Raw genomic sequence first — 24,877 nt, 5'->3', positions numbered from 1 at the left:
TACACAGTGATCACTAGAATAGTGAGCACTACATATCGGGCCAACTTCACAACCGCCTCCAGCACATCTCAAGGAGCTGTTTGCCCAGATCAACACTATGATTCGAAAGGGAGCAATAGAAAGGGTACCTCATCATCAGAAAGGAAAAGGCTTCTACTCAAGATTTTTCCTTATTCGCAAGAAGTCGGGGTAATGGCGTCCCATCCTCGACCTGCGTGCCCTAAACAAATTCCTCAAAAAGCTGTCATTCATGATGCTGACACTTTAAGAAATCCTCCAATTTCTTTCGGGCGGGAGAGTATATGGCAACACTCGACCTTCAGGATGCATACTTCCACGTACCAATTTTTCCCAGGCATCGGAAGTTTCCAAGGTTCAGAGGGGCTGGCAGGGACTTCCAACTCAAAGTTCTTCCATTTGGACTGCGATCAGCCCCCAGAGTGTTTACGAAGATGCTGGCCCCGGTGGCAGCCCATCTTCGGTTGCAGTCGATACAGATATATCCATATCTAGACGATTGCCTTATCAAGGCCAGTTCTTTCGACATGGTGCAAGCTCACATTCAAACAACTGTCACTGATGCAAAGCCTGGGTTTCTCAGTGAACTTCGAGAAATCGCACCTCACGCCAGCAAGGAGAGACTTTCTTGGGAGCGACACTGGACACCAAGCTCACCCAAGTATTTATCTCAAAGGAAACACAGGAAAAAATACAACGGTTGGCTGCGACACTGTTATTAAAAAGGTGCGTTTCAGTGCACATGTTACCGGGATGATTTCTTCCTGTATTCTTCTCACCCCCAACTGTCGTCTTCGGATGAGGCCCTTGAAAGAGGAGCTCAGTCGCCAGTGGATACAGGTGTCGGGGTCCTTCGAGGATATCATCCAAATAACACCTCGAATGCGGGAAGCGATTCAATGGTGGAGTCAAGGTTGCAACATACAAGTGGGCTGCTCTTTCCTCACAGAAGTGCCCAGGTTCATAGTGACAACAGGCGCTTCAATGACAGGCTGGGGTGCACACCTCCAAGGCATGACGGTCAGCGGAAAAAGGAACAAAATCCAAATGAGATGGCACATAAACAGGCTAGAATTATACGCCATCTTTCTAGCCCTGAAGTCCTTTCAGGCTACCCTAGAAGGCGCCATTGTCTTGATTCGGACGGAAAACACCACCTGCATGCATTAGCTAAACAAGCAGGGAGGCACAAAATCAGCCCGGCTGTCGCAACCGGCACAAGAGATTTGGAGTTGGGCCCTGACTCACAATATCCATCTGACAGCGGTCCATGTCCCGGGAATCGCGAATGTGTTAGCGGACTCTCTCAGCAGATCCACAGGCTGCACTCACGAGTGGGGAACTACATCAACCATCTCTAGACCACATCTTTCAGACATGGGGGCATCCGGACCTGGACTTGTTTGCGACGCACCAGAACCGGAAATGCCCATACTTTGCAAGTTGGGTTCCCCACAAGGACTCGTGCGGGGATGCCCTTTCGGTGAATTGGAATAGTGTTCGCTTTTGCTTTTCCACCAATACCTCTGATCCCGAAAGTCATCACGAAGATGAAGAAGCAGCCATGCCGGTTGATACTGATTGCTCCACGATGGCCCGGCAATACTGGTTCACCGAGCTACTCCTTCTCTCGGAATGCAACCCTATCCAACTTCCTCGCATTCCGGATCTTCTCTCCACCCAGGAGGGCAGGGTGTACCATCCGGACCCGAGCTCGCTGAAATTGTCAGCTTGGCTCCTCAGCACATGGAATTTGCACACTTAAACATTCCACAGGATTGCCAGGAGGTACTGGCGAAAGCCAAAGCTCCATCTACGATCAAGACCTACAGATTTAAGTGGAGGCTTTTCTGTGCATGGTGTCAGTCTAATGGTCTTCATCCCATTCATGCCAGACTTGAGCAAATTCTTCCCTTCTTTTTGCACTTTGCCAGATTGGGTTTGGCGCATTCTACTCTTAAGGTCTTCTTGGCTGCCATTTCTAGATTTCGTCAAGATGGATCAAATTCTTTGTTTTCCGTGCGGATCATACAACAATTTTTCAAAGGATTGTTTCGTATGTTTCCGCCTGTGCGGAAACCACCTCCTGCATGGCATCTGAATGTCGTACTAACTCGGCTCATGCGTCACCCTTTCGAGCCGATACATAAGGTGGACCTGAAATTTTTTACATGGAAAGTGTCATTGTTACTAGCCTTAACATCTGCTAGAAGGGTTAGAGATATTCAGGCATTTACATCTAAAGCGCCTTTCATCCAATTCACTAAGGACTCGGTAGTACTGCGTACTAATCCAACGTACATGCCAAAAGTGCCTTTGGATTTTCCTCTGAATGAGCCGGTTGTCCTCAAGACTTTCTTTCCAACACCACAGTCTCCAGCTGAAAGAGCACTACATTTGTTAGACATTAAAAGATGTCTTAAGTTTTACCTTTCAAGAACCTCTGCCATCCGCAAGACAGACCAACTGTTCGTGGCCTATGGGCGGCAGCGCCAGGGCTGTGCAGTTTCAAAACAGACCATTGCTAGATGGGTCTCCTCTACAATTGGACTGTCATCAGCAGGCTGGTAGACCCCTACAGGCCTTGCCAAGAGCACATTCTACAAGGGCGGTTAGCTCTTCCACTGCCCTTTTTGCTGGTGTGCCTCTTCGACAGATCTGCAGAGCTGCTACATGGTCTAGCAGACACACCTTTACTAGACACTGTCTAGATTCAGCAGACCGCGCAGATGCTTCGGTTGTAAGAGCAGTGCTGGGCAATCTGTTCAAATAAGGTGAGCCTCTCCACCTCCTCCATGCTCTTTAGACGTTTTCAGATGTTGATGATTATTATTATTCATTTATACTGTGTATATTTATGTATGTATTTATATATATATATTTGATACTCTGATGTCTACAGGCGTTATGCTAGGAGTACTGCTTACTATTCTGATTCAGGCATGTGAATCTATGAAAGACACACCTAATACTGGAGAAGAACAATAGGTTCGAGGCATGAAGGGCTGCTGACATTCATATCTGTGCATAGATCGCCGCCTAGTGTTGGGTCCGGATGATTGCACATTGTTGTCCTGGAAGAGTCTTCGAAGTATCACGAGATAGGTGGCTCCTCCCCTGGACTACAGTGCGCATGGGCATCCTCTCCATCCCCAGATTGTTTTTTTCCGCCATTGGGTTTGGATGCCTAATCTCAACTCGTTAAACTTTAATTCTTTCTATTCCTAAGGCCAAAAGGCCTTCGTAGCCTCGGTATTGTCTCGTTCGGTGCCTGACCCTTTCAGTTCTTTGATCGACGTTGAAAAAAGGTATTTCTGTCGACGACGCAGGCCCAGTCTACATCGATGATGGAACGGACCCCGTTTAAGTGGTGCCCCATTTGTAATAACAAATATTCGAACTTAGATGTGCACCCAGTGTGCAATATATGTTTGTCCCCAGACCACGACGAGTCAAAATGTTTCGCATGCTCCAGGTTCCGCTCGAAGAAAACCATTAAACTTCGACGCGAGGCAGTCGGCCCAGCAGTCTGCGCCAGCACCTGCAGACATCTTCGATGACGGGGACGAGGAACTTTTCCAGGATTAGGAAGAGGTAGAAGAGGACGTTCCCGAGGAATTGTCGGAGCAGGACTCCAATTTCGAAGTGGAGGAGCCAGCTGAGGAATTCGTCCACGACCAACACATCGTCTAGGTAGGGGACGACTATGAGGCCCTGGCGGCCGCTGATGACGACTCCGGTGAGAACCGAGTCCGCCCGCTGTTACGGGGCCTATCATTAACATTCAGCCCACTCAGGCTCCGGTCGAGGCATCGCCGAAAGGCCTTAGCCAAGATCCTTCCTCACGGTCTACAGCCCCGCGACATAGCCAGGCTAAGACCCTCTCAAAGGAGCCATCGGTCGATTCTGCGAAATCGAAACCAAAACAGACGGACCCAAAATCGAAACCGAAACTTCTCAAGATGATCGGTTCGACGTCGACAAAAAACCTCCTCGAAGGCTGTCGACGATCCTTCGGCGCCAAAGATACCAGTTGGCGCCAAGACTGGGACTTCGAAGCAGGACTCATCCAACAAGCACGCCGCCTCGTAGGGCTCGGCGACGACGCCATCTAGCAAACATGGCGACAAGGGCAAAGGACTTCAGCTGAGTAAAAGTCTCGAGCCACCCCTCTCAGGACTCAAGGCTGGGCTTAAAAAGAGGGTCGAAGCCAAACCAAAGGATGCACCGAAATTGTCGTCGACGCCCAAGGACGGTGGCGCACCGCAGCGGGAGCTCGATTCGACACGGTCAAGCGAGCGGCCTACACAGGCGTCAAAGAAACTCGACACAACCGCTTTTGGTTCGAAGCCTGCAAGTTCGACGCCTATAAAGTTAGGGGTTCCGGCCACGGCCCGCCCAAAGCATCTCGAACGCCTTGACACCACCGAGGCTTCCAGGATGGGGAAGGTGTCCTCACATGAACAGGTCGTCTATCATGAGCCTTCTTACGACAACCAGACAAAACTGTTTATTGACTGTCGGGCAGGCTTACCGTCCACAAGCGGAAGATCGCGCCGGAACATCCTTTGGAGGGTTACAAGATTCCACTCAAAGGGAAGATGGTCTCTTCTACCTCACCGGTTCTTGTTGAACCTCTCCAGGACTATTCGCACCATGCTGTTTATTCTCCGGCGCAAAGTGAGGAGGACTTGAATGTAGACAATGGCCTTCTCTTAAAACACTGACACTGATCAAGAGTTCTCGAATCCATGGACAGGAGCAGGAGATCAGGGCGATGACCCTGACGACCCCATGCCACTCCAGACTCAGTCCTACAATGTGAAACCATCTCCCACTGAGGACACTGCAGCATTTAATGCATTAATAGAACGATCGGCCAATAACCATGACGTCGAGATGCATCCTGCTGAGCCACTGGATGAAGATTTCTTATTTGACGCCTTCTCCACTTCTGAACGCTCCACTAAGATTCTGCCCATGCTTAAGGGGTCCTCAAGCACGCCACTGCCATTTTCAAGGAGCCGACCAAAGCCAGGGTTATCAACCCCCGGATTGACAAGAAATACAGGCCTGCACCAGTGGACCCCTCCTATATCAAAGGCCAGCTCCCCTTGGACTCCCTCGTGGTGGCTAATGCTCGCAAAAGGGCTAACTCTCAATCCACTGGTGACGCTCCACCTCCTGACAAGGAGTCAAAAATCTTTGAAGCGTCTGGGAAGCGTGTAGCGGCACAGGCCGCTAACATTTGGAGAATAGCCAATACACAGGCCCTGTTGGCTAGATACGACAGGGCACACTACGACACCCTAGAACAGTTAATGCAGCACATGCCTGATATGTACAAAGAAGCTGCAGAAATGGTTATACAGGAGGGGAAATTGATCTCCAATGCGTCAATCAAATGCGCACTAGACGCAGCGGACACTGCAGCGCGGGCAGTAAATACTAGCGTGATGCTGCGACGCCATGCTTGGCTGCGCATCTCGGGGTTTAAATCAGAGATCAAACTACTCTTCTCAATCAGCCGATTAACCCGGACTTCCTGTTAGGACCAGAAGTTGACACGACACTTGAGAAAATGAAAGGACACAGACGGCGAAGTCCATGGGGGCCCTCCAGTCCCAGCAGTTTCAGGGCAATTCCTTTCGTCGCTCCGGAGACGGGAGCAACAAGAGGACAGGCTCTACAGCATTCCCAGTATGCCAAGGGCAACACGCAATCTGCCTACACTAAAAACACCAGGGGTGGATACCGTGGGAACAGCTCCAAAGGGAGAGGCCGCGGCAATAACGCCAGGTCCTCCACTACCAACAAACAGTGACTTCTTGTCACTGCCCCCCGACCATCTAACACCTGTTGGGGGGAGACTCCAGCAGTTCCTGCCACTCTGGGAAAACATCACAACAGACAGGTGGGTGAGACAACTTATCCGGTACGGCTATTGTCTAGAACTAACCTCCAACCCCCCCCCCCCCCCCCCCCCCCCCCCCAGGAAACCGTCCTGTGTCCGCACTTATTGCAGCAAGAAGTAATCTCCATGCTGCACAAAGGAGCCATAGAACTCGTGCCTGTAGAAGAAAGGGGTACAGGGGTGTACTCTCTATACTTCTTGATTCCAAAAAAGGACGGGTCCCTGCGGCCCATTCTAGACCTCAGACCCCTCAACCAATACATCCTTTCGGAGCACTTTCACATGCTCACCTTACAACAGGTTCTACCGCTGCTCCGTCAGGGCGACTTCCTAGCCACCCTGGACCTCAAAGATGCATATTTCCACATTCCCATTCACCCAAGTCACAAAAAATATCTCTGGTTCACAATCAACAATCCACATTACCAATTCAAGGTTCTGCCGTTCGGGGTCACTACTGCTCCCAGGGTCTTCACAAAGTGCTTAGCGACTGTGGCAGCGCACCTTCGCAGGCAAGGTGTTCACGTGTATCCCTACCTGGACGACTGGCTCGTGCAGGCCAATTCTGCCATACAGTGCGGCCGCGACATGTCGTGAACCATTCACCTCCTTCACAGTCTAGGGTTCTCACTCAACTACGCAAAGTCTCACCTGCAACCGGCCCATGTGCAACAGTACCTAGGGGCGACCCTAAACACCCAGTCGGCCACGGCGCAGCCGAAGGCGGCCAGGGTCAGCAGCATGCAAATGCTCATCCGGAGGTTCCAACCTCGGCAATCCCTCCCAGCGCAGGTGTTCATGCAAGTGATCGGCATGATGGCATCCTGCATATTCATAGTCCCGCACGCGAGGCTGCACATGCGTCCCCTTCAAGAATGCTTAGCCCGTCAGTGGAACCAGGCTCATGGCCATCTCAAAGACCTAGTGTTGGTGACCGGTTGTGCTTACAACTCTCTGCATTGGTGGAATCCACAAAACCTTTGCAGGGGACGACAGTTCCAGGAGCCTGTTCCACAAATGGTGCTAACAACGGACTCTTCTCTCCAGGGTTGGGGAGCGCATGTCCTCCACTACACAGTGCAGGGACTATGGACCGCACAACAGCAGAGGATGCATATCAATGTGTTGGAGCTGATGGCAATCTTCATGGCACTGAAGGCATTCAAGTTGCACCTGTGCAACAAGGTCGTGCTAGTCCGGGCGGACAACATGACCGCCATGTATTACATCCAGAAGCAGGGAGGCACACACATTCCCCGCAGCTCTCACCTGGCCCAAAGCATGTGGAAATGGGCCATTCAGAGGAACGTCTTCCTCATGGCGGAGCATCTCCCGGGTGTCGACAACCAGATGGCGGACCTGCTCAGCAGGCAGTCATCAGATGCACGAGTGGGAGATCCACCCGTCGGTACTCCGTCCATACTTCCAACGGTGGGGTCATCCAGACATCGACCTCTTCGCCACAAGCGAGAACGCAAAATGCCCAAACTTCGCCGCCAGGTTCCCACACCCGCAGTCTCAGGGCAATGCGATATGGATGAACTGGTCAGGCAGATTTGTGTACGCTTTTCCGCCAGCCCCCCTCATACCTCTGGTGGCGCACAAACTGCGACAGCACTCCATGACACTAATCCTGGTTGCTCCAACGTGGGCACGGCAAGCTTGGTACACCACGTTCCTGGAACTTTCAGTGGTGCCTCACCAGCGGCTGCGCCTCACTCCCAGCCTCCTCGCTCAAAGCCATGGCGACATTCAGCACCCAGATCCCCAACAGTTAAACCTTGCGATTTGTCTCCTGAGGTCATAGTTTGGATACCTGAACTTGCCTCCTGAGTGTATGAACATCATCAAAGAGGCAAGACGACCGACTTCCAGGGCCTGCTATGCAGCCAAATGGAAGCGGTTTGTTATTTATTGCTCCAACAATTACATGAATCCGTTGGACGCCTCTACGCAAAACATCATATGTTACTTATTGCATCTGTACCAATGCAACCTGGCATACAGTTCCATCAGGATCCATTTGGCGGCCATAGCCGCTTACCTCCAAAACAGGCAGCACCTTTCCGTTTTCAGGGTGCCCGCCATTAAAGCCTTTTTGGAAGGACTTAAGAGTGATCCCTCCCAGACACCCCCCTTCTCCAGTCTGGAACTTAAATATCTTTCTCACCAGACTCATGGGGCCACCCTTTGAGCCACTCCATTCGTGTGAAATACAGTTCCTTACCTGGAAGGTGGCCTTCCTAATAGCTATTACATCCCTGCGGAGGGTCAGTGAGCTGCAAGCCCTCACAATTCAAGAACCCTACCTGCAAATCGGGTGGTGCTTCGCACAAACCCTAAATTCATGCCAAAGGTGGTTTCGCAGTTCCACCTTAACCAAAATATAGAACTGCCAGTTTTCTTTCCTAACCCTGACTCAGTGGCAGACAGAGCACTGCACACCTTGCATGTCAAAAGAGCTCTCCTGTATTACATCGACAGGACAAAAGACTTTCGAATCTCCAAGTCAGGTATAGCCGGGTGGATTGTTAAATGTATTCAGATCTGTTATCAAAAAGCTAAGCGCACATTAACAGTACCCCTAGAGCGCATTCCGCACGCAAATTAGGGGCTTCCATGGCTTTCCTGGGTAACATTCCTCTAGAGGATATATGTAGAGCAGCCACATGGACCACCATACATCCATTTACCAAACACTACTGTGTAGATGTACACTCCAAACAGCAAGCTGCTGTAGGACAGGCTGTTCTCAGAACTCTCTTTCAGACTGCTGCAGCTGGCACGGGCACCCGCCGGTAAGGAGGTAACTGCTATTTATTCTATGCACAGATATGAATTCGGCAGCCCTCATGCCTCGAACGGAATATGCTACTTACCAGTATGCATCTGTTCTTGGCATGAAGGGCTGCTGACATTCATATCGCCCGCCCTCCTCCCCGGTGCCTGTCGCAGCTGTACCTCTCAGAATCATTTTCAGACATGGTCATCACTTTCAGTATTACACTCCATCTCTGCCACAATGGTGAAAAACAATCTGGGGATGGAGAGGATGCCCATGCACACTGTAGTCCATGGGAGGAGCCACCTATCTTGTGATACTTCGAAGACTCTTCCAGGACAACAATGTGCAATCATCCGGACCCAACACTAGGCGGCGATCTATGCACAGATATGAATGTCAGCAGCCCTTCATGCCAAGAACAGATGCATACTGGTAAGTAGCATATTCCTTACTTACCTGTAAACAGGTGGTTCTCCAGTATTGGTGTCTTTCATAGATTCACATGCAACCCGCCCGCCTCCCCCCAGAGACTCACTCAGGCATTATGGGGTTTGACTCCTGTGCGAGAATCTGAGAGCCTGAGCCTCTGGGGAGAACATTCTGATGTGTGCTGTCGCCTGATTGGCTGCAGTTTGGACTAATACATAATGACTAGGATAGTCACGATTGTGAAGGCTTTTTCTACTGTAGCTGGTGCTACTTTACTTCCTGGTTGGGTATTTCTGATATTTGCTATATGTATTATGGCATTTTATTGCTTTTATATATACCGTGGGACTCCCACTCCGACGACTGGGAATGATTCAGGCATGTGAATCTATGAAAGACACCAATACTGGAGAACCACCTGTTTACAGGTAAGTAACTATTCTTCATGGCACTAAAAGCTTTCAAAGTACATCTGTGCAACAAAGTCGTGTTGATCCGGACGGACAACATGACAGCCATGTACTACATTCAGAAGCAGGGAGGTACCCTCTCTCCGCAGCCGTCTCATCTGGCTCCGAGCATGTGGAAGTGGGCCATTCAAAGGAACATCTTACTCATGGCAGAACACCTCCCGGTCAAGGACAATCGGATGGCGGACCTGCTCAGCGGGTACAGCCACCAAATGCACGAGGGAGTTGCATCCATCAGTACTCCAGCCGTTCTTCCAACAGTGGGGTAAACCAGAGATAGACCTGTTCGCCACAAGGGAGAACGCAAAATGCCAAAGCTTCGCCGCCAGGTTTCCACACCCACAGTCGCAGGGCAATGCGATATGGATGAACTGGTCAGGCAGATTTGCGTACGCTATTCCCCCAGCACCTCTGATACCGCTGGTGGCACGCAAACTCAGGCAGCACGCGATGACTCTCATCCTGGAAGCTCCAACGTGGGCTCGCCAGCCATGGTACACACCGTTTCTGGAACGGTCCGTGGTACCGCATCAAAGGCTACGCCTCACACCCAGCCTTCTGACGCAGAGCCATGGCGACATTCAGCATCCAGATCCGCAACAGCTCAACCTGGCGATCTGGCTCCTGAGGTCTTAGAGTTCGGCTACCTAAACTTGCCTCCGGACTGCATGTGCAATCATCCGGACCCAACACTAGGCGACGATCTATGCACAGATATGAATGTCAGCAGCCCTACATGCCAAGAACAGATGCATACTGGTAAGTAGCATATATATTCCATTTATTCCCTTTCTCCTCCGGGCTCCGCGGCGCCTCCGGGCCCAGCGGACCCGTCTGGGGGCCATAGTGGGTCGGGGGCTTCTACCCAGACGCCGTTGGGTGCTTCGGCCCCGTCGCCTTAGGGCCCCACTATCCCGACACCGCCGGTGCCCTCTCGGGCCTGGCGCCGCAGGGAACAGCGGCGCCTTCGGGCCCGGTGCCGCAGGACTCCGCTGGGCCTTCTTCGGGCTCTGGATCGTCACCGGTGGACCTTACGGCAGCCAAGTATTCGATCAGGTGTGGGCTGGATACCACCGACTCGCTAGGCAGAGCGATGGCTATGGCGGTGAGACGCCACGCCTGGCTGAGATCCGCCAATTTTTTGGCATATGTCCAGAACACTCTGATGGACATGCCGTTCGATGGCCGTAGCCTCTTGGCGACAAAGCGGACCACGTGCTTGAGCGCTTAAAGGACTTCAGGGCTACGGTCAAGTCCTTGGGCCTCTCGGCCCCGCGCCAGGAAATGGGTTCCTTTCGTGGCCAAGGAAGGGGTGTCCCCACACGTGCCGCCAGCCACACGCCGCAGACTATCGTCCAGCGCGGAGGCGGCCGTGGAAACCGCCGCGGAGGCGGTGGGGCACAGGCGAGGTCAGTCCACACCTTCCCCCGCAGCATCCGCCTCTAAACCCTCCTAGTCCGTGCTTTTCGGCCCATGTGACGCCAGTGGGAGTCAGGGTTCGCCATCTCCACTCTCACTGGCGCACTGTCACTTCGGACAGGTGGGTGCTCCAGATTGTCCGGAGGTGCTACTCCCTCCCCTTCGAGACAACTCCTCAAGCCATGCCACCGCAACGCCACCGCGTATCGGGGGATCACTTGCGGCTCCTGCAGGAGGAAGTTTCGGCCCTCTTGGCCAAGGGGGCCATCGAGCGCGTTCCTGGGCCAGATGTAGGACGTGGTTGCTACTCACACTACTTTCTGGTACCCAAGAAGGGCAAAGGGGGCCTACGCCCCATCTTGGATCTGAGGAACGTCAACGGCTTCCTCCGGAAGGAGAAGTTCAAAATGCTGACTCTGGCTCATGTCTTAGCTGCCCTAGACCCAGGAGACTGGATGGTAGCGTTGGACTTTGCACGACGCGTATTTCCACATCCCCGTCCTGCTGGCGTTACCTGCGGTACACGGTAGGCCACGAGCACTTTCAGTTTACCGTGCTCCCCTTCGGCCTTACCAGCGCCCCACGGGTGTTCACAAAGGTGATGGCGGTGGTCGCAGCTCATCTGCGCAGGTTGGGGGTCTCAATCTTCCCCTACCTCGACGACTGGTTGTTGAAGGCGGGCTCGCCCCAGACAGTCGTCAGCCACCTCCAGACTACGGCGGATCTCCTGCACCAGCTGGGATTTTCCTTCAATGTGCCGTAGTCACACCTGTGTCCCTCTCAGAAGCTCCTTTTCATCGGAGCGGTTCTCGACTCGGCGCAGTTTCGGGTTTACCCGCCCGAACAGCGGGTTCGGGATATACAGACTCTGATTCCAATCTTCCGGCCTTTATCCCGGGTTTCGGTCAGGTTGACGCTGCGGCTTCTGGGGCTGATGGCCTCCTGCATCCTTCTGGTGCATCACGCACGGTGGCGGATGCGGGCTCTGCATTGGGACCTGAAGTTTCAGTGGGCCCAGCATCAGGGCAACCAGTCCAACCATGTCCTGATCTCGGAGGGCACTGCGAGACAGCCTCAGTGGTGGCTCACGGACCGCAATTGGGTCAACAGCAGATCCCTCTCCCTTCCCCAACCGGAGCACATAGTTGTGACGGACGCGTCCCTCCTGGGCTGAGGAGGCTACATGGGAGAGGTGGAGATCAGAGGCCTCTGGTCTCCGGCGGACTCCCGGCTCCATATCAACCTTTTGGAGCTGCGGGCGATTCGTCTAGCACTGAAGGCATTCCTCCCGTCTGTCCGAGGGAATGTAGTGCAGGTGTTCACGGACAACACCACTGCCATGTGGTACTGCAACAAACAGGGCGGGGTGGGGTCGTGGACTCTCTGCCAGGAGGCTCTGCGCCTCTGGCAATGGCTGGAACATCAGTGCGTGACTCTGATGGTTCAACACCTGGCAGGTTCTCTGAACGCCAGGGCGGACGAACTCAGCCGCCGGTGCATGGTGGATCACGAATGGCGTCTGAACTCGGACGTGGCGCAAGTTCTCTTTTAGCAGTGGGGAGAGCCTTGGTTAGATCTATTCGCCACTGAAGAGAACGCGCAATGTCATCAGTTCTGCGCTTTGGAATTTCCAAGGCAGCACTCGCTCGGAGACGCTTTTCGTTGCGAGTGGAGTTGCGGTCTGTTGTATGCCTTTCCGCCTATACCACTTCTGCCCAGAGTGCTGAAGAAGATCAAGTGCGACCGGGCACAAGTTATCCTTGTGGCTCCGGACTGGGCACGAAGGTACTGGTATCCCGAGCTACTCAGCATGTCAGTCGTCCCCCAGTTCGTCTGCCTCTTCAGGAGGACCTTCTGTCGCAGCAGCAGGGGACGGTCCTCCACCCGAGTCTGTCCAGTCTGCACCTCCATGCTTGGAGATTGAGCGGCGACAGTTGAGGCCATTTGACTTGCCTCCTGAAGTCTGTAACATCCTTCTGGCAGCCAGGCGTCCCTCCACAAAGTCGGTAAACGCCTGCAGGTGGAATAGATTTGTGGCATGGTGCACAGCAAAGGCTGTGGATCCCCTTAATGCCCCCTTTGAGGTTCTCCTCTTTCTTCTCTCTTGCCCAGCAGGGCTCTGCTCTGGGCACTGTCAAGGGCTATCTCTCAGCTCTTTCAGCCTTTCTGAGGCTGCCTGATCAACCTTCTTTGTTCAAGTCCCCTATTGTTAATCGATTCCTGAAAGGCATCACTCATACGTTCCCTCCTGTTCCCTTTGTGATGCCTCAGTGGGACTTGAACCTTGTTCTTACGTTTCTGATGTGCACTCCCTTTGAGCCACTTCACAACTGTCCTCTTCGCCTTCTTTCTTTGGAGACTGCCTTCCTTGTAGCCATCACCTCTGCCAGGAGAGTGAGTGAGCTCCAGGCTCTGTCTTGTAAGCCTCCTTTCCTTTCAGTCCATCCGGACAAGGTTGTGTTACGAACAAGGCCCTCCTTCCTACCCAAGGTAGTCACGGCCTTCCACATTGGGCAATCCATCACCTTGCCCACCTTCTTTCCGCCTCCGCACCCCTCGAGAGAGGAGGAGAGGCTCCACCGTCTGGACCCAAAACGTGCGCTCATTTTATTTGAATCGCACACAACAGTTCTGGGTGGATGACCAACTCTTTGTTGGATACGCGGGCGCTAAGAAAGGAAAAGCGGTGCACAAGCTGACTATCTCCCGGTGGATCATCTTGTGCATCCAGGCGTGTTACTCCTTGGCTAAGAAGGAACCACATGTTGGGCTGATGGCTCATTCCACTTGAGTCACAGCCACTACAACTGCCTTGGGCCGAGGTGTGCCCTTGCAGGACATTTGCCAGGCGGCTACGTGGGCCTCGCTGCACACGTTTGCACGACATTATTGCCTGGACAGTCAAGTCCGGAGGGATGGCTACTTTGGCCGTTCCGTCCTCCAGGACTTTCTGGTGTGATATTGGTTCGCAGACCCACCACCGGGGTTGGTATTGCTGGGGTATCTATTCTAAGGTAAGGAATCTATCACTAACGTGTCTCTTTCAGATGCACAAGTTACTACTTGTGTAACGATGTATCTGTAAGAGCCATTAGTTAGTGATAGATTCCTTATCGACCCACCCATCCTCCCTGTTCTGCGAACCGATATCTAGGGTTAAGGTCATCCCCTTTCAGGGCCCTAGTTTCATGGCACCAGTGTTGGTTTTTGGCATGACTCTGCTCTTCTGGCGCGGAAAAGCTGTCTAAGAACTGACGTCAGCACGCGGAGGCGGCGTCTAAGTACTCCGACGTCATCACGGCGCCGACGACGGACGCGGAGCCGCAGACGATGCCTACCGACGCGCAAGGGTACTGCTACGCATAAGTTTGCGGATCCAGTCTGACGCCTGGGGATATTCTAAGGTAAGGAATCTATCACTAACTAATGTCTCTTACAGATATATCGTTACACAAGTAGTAACTTGTGCGTATAGACCAGAGAAAGAAACTCCGTTCAGGAGACTGACATGTTGGTGGCAAGGTTGAAAGATTAAGTGCAAGGGCGGTTGTACCCTGATGAGATGTTTAACATTTCAGGAGGCATTGGGGGTTAATATAGACCACATATATTAGCACATAGGCGGGAGTTATGGTGCAGGGATTATTCTGTATTCTGTCCATTTAAATATTTTCTCCCTTTTAGATTTGTTAACTCTTACTTTTATTGTTTTAGGTTGCTGCTCGAGGACTGGATATTTCAAATGTGAAACATGTAATTAACTTCGATTTGCCAAGTGACATTGAGGAATATGTGCATCGAATTGGTCGTACAGGCCGTGTAGGAAACCTTGGTAATGCATTTTAATGCATGTATTTTAAAGTGTAATGGGTAGAATTTCTCTAATTCACTTGATAAGACATGACGTTTAAAATTATTGGGTGATGGTCGGGTGGGCCGTAATGGAGTGTTGTACTTGAGGATCGTATGTGCATGTACTAGCAGTCTCTGGTTACTGGGCAGGGTCCTTGCGCCCTCCGACAGGAACCACAATGCTGGTGATCCTCCAGTTGTCTAACTACGCTTCTCGTTTGGAATCTGCTTCACAGGGGTAGCGTGGTTGTACCTGGGGTGTGGAATTCCTATAGCCCGATGCCCGGGACATTGTTTATAGTCAAGAACCGGTTTTCGTCTTTTTCTCCTTGAGGCATTTAGACCCACCCCCTGCAGCGCAAAACCTTCGACTGATAGTTTACAGTGCCTCATTATGGATCAGAGAAGGGCATGGTATGCAGTTAATGTAATATTTATGTCCCTATGTTAGTGCTGTTCATAATATAGAAGTGCTAATAATATAGAAGTGCTGGTCGAACTTGTATGTTTGAGGCATGTGAGCTGTAGATCACATGCTATACATAGATTGCCATCTAGTGTTTGGTTATGATGTTTGCACTTTGGAAAGACTTCTTCGAAGAAAAACAGTCACAGGGTAGGTGACTCCTCCTTTTGGTTATGGTGCGCATGGGTATTAACTCCATGTTTTTTTTTTTTTTTTTTTTTTTTCTGCCATCTGGTACGGATGTGAAATGTTGCGCTCCGGTACAGTTTTTTGGACTCCCTTGGATGCGCAATCTACTACCTTTGGTATTTATCGATTGCGTTACCAATCTATACGTTTCGTTTACTCTAAATCCTTCAAACAGAAGATTCCTGGAGGGCCGTTTAGCCTACCCATGCCGGGGTCGATAGAGGTTGATGGAACGGACTCAATTCAAGGTCTGGCCTGGGTGTCGCGCTAGGTGTCCGGTCACCAACTTGCAGGAAGTGTGCAAGCTTTGCCTATCCACGGAACATGACGAGAGACTGCATCACGTGTCTGTCGTTTCGATCAAAGAAGACGCACCGTGATAGTCAGCTCGACGTCACAAAGTGCATCACCAAAACCGCTCTGCATCGGATCTCGTTGGAGACTACTCCGAACATGACTCCCACGCGCAAGAAGCCAAATTTGAAGAGGAATAAGTCTCCTTGTCTGAAGCAGACTCCGATGCGGAATACCTCACACCGGGCCAATGGTTTGTGAGTACAGAGACTTCCTTTCCCTACCACCTTCTCCCTAAAAAGGCTCAGGTCCTTCCTCTACCTTAAGGCCAACGTCAGCACCGAGAAAGTTTTGAGCGCCCCACCTTTGGGCTAGGCGCAGAGGGACAAAGAATAGCCTTCAGGCTCTACTCTGCCACACGCTGGTGCCGATCCTAAATCTTTGGCATCTAAATCGAAACACATACTGGTCTCCATTTCAGCATTATCTGAAACTTTAGACACAAAGCATCTAAAGAAAACCAGTTCCACCACAGACCCTCAGTACGATGTTCCACCTTCTGATCCGAAACAGAAAAATTGTGATTAATTCAGAAACTGGACACCTTCATGCCAAATAACCTGGGAAAAGGAAATTGGCCATACCAGAGGATTGCCACATTCCTCTAAAGAAAAATGTGGATACTAACCCTTCTCTACCTTACATTCAGCCTCCTTCACTAACTGATCCAAAATTGCTCATCACACCCACATATTCTCCTCAGCCACTTTCCCCTGACCCACAGATACAGGGGATGGGGGATAGAGATGGGGATGAGCATACTGGCCCATGGGAAAATTATGACACTGACCACAGCTGGATATGACCCTGACTTGTATCCCCCATACCTTCTCCTTCTGATGACCATATTGGATATATGAAGTTCCTTAACAGAGCTACACAGTATCATGTGGTAGAGTTACATAAGGGGGCTTTAGAGGAGGATTTTTTTGTTTAATACCCTGAGTTAATCGCAGAACGCTACCCAAACATTAAAGATATCAGTATGTTTAAGCATACCTTTTACAATTGGTAAGGACCCTGTTAAAGCAAGAATCATTACCCCCAGGATAGAGAAATATAAACCTGTATATATTAAAGGTCAGCTGCCCTTGGACTCTGGTAGTTTCCACTTCTCGTAAGTGAGCCAACTCCGACTACAGGTGAAGCCCTTCCTCCTGAAAAAGAATCAAAATTATTTATTGATGCTTCAGGCAAAAGTATAGAATCACAAGCAGCTAATCATTTGCGCATTGTCCATGCTCAAGCCCTATTAGCTATATACGATGGGGCTCATTATGTTGACCTCAAAGTTTATGCAACTTCTTCCTGATGAGCATAAATCCAGAGCTGACCTTCATCGAGAGGGTAAACGTATAACTAATAACTATCAGATGTGTCTTAGATGCAGCAGACACAGCAGCCTGAGCAGTAAACACTAGTGTACTGCTCCGTAGGCTTGCTTGGTTAGGTATTTCAAGATTCAAACCTGAAGTGCAGGCCTCTATTCTTAACCAACCATTTGACAAAGAACACCTCTTTGGTCCAGTTGTTGATACATTGCTGGCAAAATGAAAAAGGATACTGAGGTTGCCAAGTCCATGGGGGCCTTACAATCAAGTTCCAACAGAGGATCCTTTTGTCTATCATTTTATAGGGTTGGCTCCAAAAATACATCTACACAAAATCCCCCGTCTTACATGGGGAGCAATCAGTCGCCCTCTCCAAGAGATTACTTAAAAGGTGGATATAGAGGAAATAATGGAAAGGGAAGAGGCAGAGGTAATTTAAGCCCACTCCTGTCGGAAGAATGCTTCCCAATTTCTACCCATTCGAAATAAGATTACATCAGCCAAAGGAGTTCTGCAAATTATCCAATCTGGTTACTGCCTGGAGCTTACAAACACTCGGCAAAACATTCCTCCCAAGGTCCAAGAACATCTCACCCTTCTAAAGCAAAAGGTTCTCTCTCTCATACGAAAAGTACTGTAGAACCAGTCCCTTTGCAATACCATGGGGCAGTTGTGGACAAACCCCCCCCCCCCCCCCCCCCTCCTGCTTTCTAATTCCCAAAAAGGACGGCTCTCATGTCTATATTGGACCTAAATCTAAACAGTCAGGCCACTTTCATATGGAAACTCTCAAAGTGCTTCCGCTCCTTCAGCTAGGAGACTTTCTCTCCACTCTGGATTTAAAGGACTCCTACTTTCATATCCCAATACACCCTGCGCACCACAAAAACCTCAGATCTGTGGTAACATTCCGGCCTAGTCAATTTAAGGTGCTCCCATTCGGAGTGACAACTGCACCCAGGGTTTTCACAAAATGCTTAGTAGTAGTTGCAGCCCCCGCAGCACTCTACATCCTTCGTGGGACAGTTTGAATCCCGCGCCTGGTCGCCTTTGACGCCTCCTGGTCTTCGTAGCTGAAGTAGAGCTTCATCTGAAAGCACCCAACATCGGTGGGCATCCGCTCATCGTGTTCCTGGTCACTGGCTAGCGACCCATACTCTGTCCCCTCTGCTTTCATGTTCTTCAGATCTCCGATCCACCCTTGAATCCACCCGGACACTTTCGACTTGGTCGCCTGCAGCACTTTGCAGCAGCTCACCATTGAAAAAGACAACGAAACCAGACATCAAAAGATACCTATGCACCCGGCTACCCTGGGTGAGGTAACTCAAGTACTCCGGTGCTTCCATGGGTATTGGCTCTAGAACTGCCTAGTTCTAAAGGGGTTTGCTCCAAGTCCTCTTCCAAGTGTCCTTTATCTGTAATTTTCCTAACCGCAACTTTACCCATTGAAGTTAATAGTGATTCGAGCTGTGTTTAGACACTGCACACGTCCCCCGTGGATCCCCTGTGTCACTACCTTGGATGCTTCCTGGTGGCCCCAGCGGTTCTGAAGACTCTAGGCCTTGTATCTGTCAATCGTGGTTCTTAGACCGGAACAATTAGCCTAATCGATAGATAGATAGATATATATATATAAAGAGTACATATTACTAAAAAATTATACATATACATGTATATGCATCTTTTTCTGTTGCATAGTCCATAGTCCCTGAACTGTGTAATGCAGGACATGAGCTCCCCAGCCTTGCAGGGATGCGTCCGCTGTCATCACTATTTGTGGGACAGGCTCTTGGAACAATCGTCCTTTGCAAAGGTTTTGTGGATTCCACCAATGCAGATAGTTGTATGCTCGACTGGTCACCAACACTAGGTCTTTTAATTGCCCTTGAGCCTGATTCCACTGTCTTGCTAGACACTCTTGAAGCGGACGCATGTGCAACCTGGCATGGGGGACTATGAATATGCATGAGGCCATCATGCCTATGAGTTGCATAAACACTCGGGCTGGCAACGAGTGTTGGGGTGTGAGCCTTGATTAAGGTTTGCATTGCGTTTATTTGTGATGCGTTGGGGTATGCGTTTGCTGCTACTGTATTTATTGTTGCTCCCAGGTACTGTTGTACGTGTGAGGGTTGCAAGTGGGATTTTGAATAGTTAAGCGAACATTCCAGACTGTGCAGGAGATGAATGGTTTTGGACTTGTGGCTGGCACATTGCTGGGCTGATGGTGCGTGTATTAGCCAATCGTCCAGATAGGGGTAGACATAAATGTGTTGTCTTCTGAGATGTGCCGCCACTGTTGCCAGGCATTTGGTGAATACCTGTGGGGCTGTTTCACCGAATGGTAGGACTTTGAACTGGTAGTGCTGTCCTTGAATTGTAAACCTTAGATACTTTTTGTGAGCAGGGTGTATTGGTATATGAAAGTATGCGTCCTTGAGGTCTAGAGTTGCTAAGAAGTCTCCCTGTTGAAGAAGCGGTAAGACTTGTTGTAGAGTGAGCATATGAAAATGCTCTGACAGGATGTACGTGTTGAGGGTCCTGAGATCTAATATTGGTCTTCGCGAACCACCTTTGGAATGAGGAAGTATAATGAATATACTCCTGTTCTCTGATGTTGTAGTGGGACTGGTTCTATGGCCCCCTTTTGTAGCATACTGATGACCACTTGCTGCAGTAATGGTGTGTTCCTGCGACATTGGACGGTGCACAGGTGGTATGTTGGGTGGAGTTGACGTGAGTTCTAGACAATAGCCATGATGGATAACTATGAAAGACACCCATAACACTGGATAAGATATGTTACTTACCTGTAACTGCAGTTATCCACTATTGGTGTCTTTCATAGATTCACATGCAACCCTCCTGCCTTCCCCGGGAAGGACTCTCCTAACTCTGTCACGCCTACTTAGTTTAGTGCGTACGAAAATCTGAGGGACTGATGCTCCTGCCAGGAAGGCTCTAGAGTGAGGTGATAGCTGATTGGCTCTTGTCTAGAGTTTGGTCCTTTTTACAAAAGGACATGGATATGTTACTAAGGTGAGGCCTTTAGACCTACTATTCTCTATGTATGTCTATAGGTCATTACTTTTCTATGTACCGGAGACTCCTGTCTCGACGACGGGGAATGATTCAGGCATGTAAATCTATGAAGGACACCAATACTGGATAACTGCAGTTAAAGGTAAGTAACGAATTTCTTACATCTACAATGTTCAAATTTAGCGTACACATCCTACGCTTACATTTGGCTGCAATAGCTGCATACCTTCAAAATAGACTAGCTTTTATGGAGGGACTAGAGTCATTCACCCAAGACAGCCACCTGCTCCAATGTGGACTCAACATTGTTCTCACCAGACTAATGGGTCCACCCTTTTAGCCATTGCACAGATGTGAACTGCAATTTCTCACATGGAAGGTAAGGTTCGAGGCATGTGGGCTGCTGAATTCATATCTGTGCATAGATCGCCGCCTAGTGTTGGGTCCGGATGATTGCACATTGTTGTCCTGGAAGAGTCTTCGAAGTATCACGAGATAGGTGGCTCCTCCCCTGGACTACAGTGCGCATGGGCATCGCCTCCATCCCCAGATTGTTTTTTTCCGCCATTGGGTTCGGATGTGTTTCGGTTCCCTCTGTCGGAATCGATAGTAGTTAACTTTTCTAACTTGAGACCAAAAGGTCTTTAGGCTGGGCGTCGGTATCGTTCTTCGTTCGGGTTTAACTTCTTTTCAGCTCCGAACTCTTGCTGCCCTTCTGCGTGCTGTCGGCGCGGACGGGCCTACACGACGCTCCAGACATGGAACGAACTCCGTTTGAGAGGTGTCCAGTGTGCACCTCCAAGTATTCACACCTCGACGTGCACCCAGTGTGCAACAAATGTCTGTCGCCGGACCATGATGAGGCCAGGTGTAAGGCCTGCTCAAAGTTCCGGTGTAAGAAGACTCTCAAGCTTCGTCGGGCCGCTAGACTCCAGGCCCATTTATTAGCGCCCCCGCCAGACAACCAGACGACAATGTCTTTCAAGTTTCGGACTCTAGCCCGGCGTCGGAGGAAGAAAACTACGACGCGGGAGACGAGGAGTTTGAGGAAGTCGTCGGTGAGGTAGGGGACGACGATGGGGCCATTGCCACCGTGGAGGATAGCTCAGAGGAGGAGCATCCTCAAACTGATTCAGGGGTCAACCCCAACTATACGGCCCAGGTCGAGGGATCGCCTTCGGGCCTTACCCAAGACCTTGCTAATCGTCCCACGGCCTCGTCTACGGGCCCGGCCACGGACATTTCAGAGGTGCCACTCCCGTTGAAGAAAACGAAAGTGAAACCATCGGGGCCCACACCAACGGTTTCGAAACCGAAAGTGAAAGTAGCACTGGTGGGACAGAAGGCCCCAGAGGCCTCAGCGTCCAAGAAATTCAAAATGGCCGACAGCAAGAGCCGCGCCAAGATGGCCGACCCGAAGAACCCGGTGTCGAAGCCAAAGACTAAGACGACCGACGCGTCGGCGCCGAAGGTGGTCGAGGTCGATGACCCAAAGAAGGCTCCAAAGAAGCGTCAGGACGGCGCCGAAGCTCAGGCTGCGTCGACTCCGGCCGTCAAGGCCAAGGATGGTGATATGTCGGCTCCGAAGACCGTGCCTTCCGCCGACCCAATACCGGACTCGGGGAAATCGCTCGAGCCGGTCCAGCCGTCTCCGGCCTTAACAAAAAAGGTCTTGGAGTCCCTGCAGCGGATTCGGAAGGACGCAGTGGCTCCCGAACCGAAGGATGTGGTGCCGAAGCATACTCCGAAGCCGGCAAAGGTGCAAACGCCTATCCGCTTCACGCTGCCGCCGAAGGCTTTCGCTCCGAAGCACGGGGCCGGGGTGCCTTTGAAGGTGGTGTCGACGCCCAAAGCGTCATCGGGGGGGCCGAAGCCTCGGCTACAGCCACTCGCTGATGAGGAGCGTCGAGAGGTGGTTATCGACGCCAACACCGGGAAGCTCTCTCTCCTCAAAAGAAAGATCACCACGGAGCCGGTGTTGGAGCATTATCGTATTCCACTCAAAAACAAGAAGGACTCTTCGGGTACTTCTAACCCTATAGAGCCTGCATCTCCACATAATTTGGAACTTTCACCGACGCATTTTAACGCTGGTGAAGGTGACGGAGATGAAGAGGACGAGTAAAACTACCCAGCCTACTCGGATCCAGAGGAGGTACATGAACCCTGGTCTGCCGGAGGCGACCCTGAGGACCCCCAGTCGGGTCATGAACCGCAGCTTTTTGCAGCAAAGACTTCTCCAACGGAGGACTCTGCAGCCTTCAACGCTTTGATTGAGAGAGCTGCAGCTAATCATGATGTCGACCTACATTCAGATCCTGTGGATGTCGATTTTTTTGTTTGACACTTTCTCAGTGGCTGAAAAGTCAGTCAAGACATTGCCTATGCTTAAGGGAGTGCTGAAGCACGCGCCTGAGGTTTTCAGAGAGCCCACTCGGGCGCGAGTCATCAATCCTCGCATTGACAAAAAATACAAGGCAGCGCCCTCGGATCCAACCTACATCAAGGGACACTTGCCGCTGGACTCTTTGGTGGTATCCAACGCACGTAAGCGGGCGAACTCGCAAACCACGGGTGACGCTCCTCCCCCAGACAAAGAGTCAAAAATATTTGAAGCCTCAGGGAAACTAAGTGCTGCGCAGGCAGCTAATATTTGGCGCATTTCAAACACGCAGGCCCTACTTGCACGCTACGATAGGGCACATTACGACACCCTAGAAACACTTCTGCAGCACTTGCCTGATCAGTATAAGGAGGCAGGTGAAATGCTCATTCAGGAGGGGAAGCTGATCACCAACGCTTCCATCAAATGTGCGCTGGACGTGGCCGATACCGCCTCCAGGGCAATCAATACTAGCGTGTTGCTGAGGAGGCATGCTTGGCTGAGAATATCAGGCTTCAAACCTGATATACAGACAACCATCTTAAACCAGACAGTCAATCCTGACCACCTGTTTGGCCCCGAGGTGGATGCGACACTTGAAAAAATGAAGAAACACACGGACACTGCTAAGTCCATGGGGGCCCTCCAGTCTCAGCAGTTTCGGGTTGGTTCCTTTCGCCGCTCCAATAACAGAGGCACCTCAAGGGGTCAGGCATCGCAATCCACACAGTACTATAAGAGCAACACCCAAACCTCATACACCAACAAAGGTAGAGGTGGTTACAGGGGCAACAACGTTAAAGGCAGGGGACGTGGAAACAACAGCTCCAGGTCCTCCTCCACCAACAAACAGTGACGCCTTGTCACTGCCCCCCGACCACACAACACCGGTCGGGGGGAGACTCCAGCAGTTCCTGCCCGCGTGGAAATCCATCACCACGGACAGGTGGGTCAAATCTCTTATCCAGTACGGTTACTGTCTAGAACTTACTTCCACTCCACCAAACATACCTCCAAGAAACCGTCCTATGTCCGGCGAGCACTTGCACTTGTTGCAGCAGGAAGTTAAAGTCATGCTGCAAAAAGGGGCAATAGAGCTCGTTCCACTGCCGGAAACGAGAACAGGAGTTTACTCTCTTTACTTTCTGATCCCCAAAAAGGACGGATCCCTCAGGCCCATCCTGGACCTCAGGCCCCTCAACTGGTACATTCTATCGGAGCACTTCCATATGCTCACGTTACAGCAGGTCCTCCCTCTGCTTCAACAGGGGGACTTCCTGGCTACGCTGGATCTCAAGGATGCTTACTTTCATATCCCCCTGCATCCTTCCCACAGGAAGTATCTCAGATTCACGATTCAAGACCAGCACTACCAATTCAGGGTTCTGCCTTTCGGGGTCACCACAGCACCAAGAGTCTTTACAAAGTGTCTAGCGACTGTGGCAGCACATCTACGACGCCAGAACGTCCACGTCTGCCTGAATGAGCCAGTCGTCCAGATAGGGGTAAAGTCAGAACAGCAGTGCGCCGACCACGTGTCCCGCACCATTCATCTCCTGCACGATCTGGGATTCTCGCTGAACTATCCAAAATCCCATCTCCAACCCGCCCATATACGGCAGTATCTGGGCGCGACAATAAACACTATGGCAGCCACTGCGCAGCCAAACTCAGTGAGAATCGCCAGTATCCAAACGCTGATCCAACGATTCAGACCTCAGCACTCGCTTCCAGCGAAGGTGTTCATGCAGTTGATAGGCATGATGGCCTCCTGCATCTCCATCGTCCCGCACGCGAGACTACATATGCGCCCGCTTCAGGAGTGCCTGGCACGTCAGTGGACTCAGGCTCATGGGCAACTGACAGACCTAGTGTTGGTGAGCGGTCGGGCGTACAACTCTCTGCATTGGTGGAATCCACAAAACCTTTGCAAGGGCCGACCGTTCCAGGAGCCTGTGCCACAGATTATCCTGACAACGGACGCTTCTCTCCAGGGATGGGAAGCGCATGTACTCCATTACACGGTGCAGGGACTATGGACACTACAGCAGAGGAAGATGCACATCAACGTTTTGGAACTGATGGCAATCTTCATGGCCTTGAAGGCATTCAAAGTACATCTGTGCAACAAGGTTGTGTTGATCTGGACGGACAACATGACGGCCATGTACTACATTCAGAAACAGGGGGGCACACTCTCCGCAGCTGTCTCATCTGGCTCA

General features: G+C 51.1%; 1 protein-coding gene across 2 annotated transcripts in view; it reads left to right on the top strand.

Annotated features, from left to right (window-relative positions):
- Positions 1–24,877, top strand: part of DDX3X (DEAD-box helicase 3 X-linked) — a 414,092-nt gene that overhangs the window by 340,713 nt on the left and 48,502 nt on the right. For both annotated transcript variants that reach the window (XM_086934122.1, XM_086934121.1), the window contains one exon: positions 14,750–14,867. In XM_086934122.1, coding sequence (XP_086790248.1) covers positions 14,750–14,867 — 118 coding nt within the window. The remainder of the gene's footprint in view (positions 1–14,749; positions 14,868–24,877) is intronic.

Source organism: Lissotriton vulgaris, chromosome 8 (genome assembly GCF_964263255.1).
Source record: "Lissotriton vulgaris chromosome 8, aLisVul1.2, whole genome shotgun sequence".
Lineage (NCBI taxonomy): Eukaryota > Metazoa > Chordata > Amphibia > Caudata > Salamandridae > Lissotriton > Lissotriton vulgaris.
This window is presented reverse-complemented; position numbering and strand designations above follow the sequence as displayed.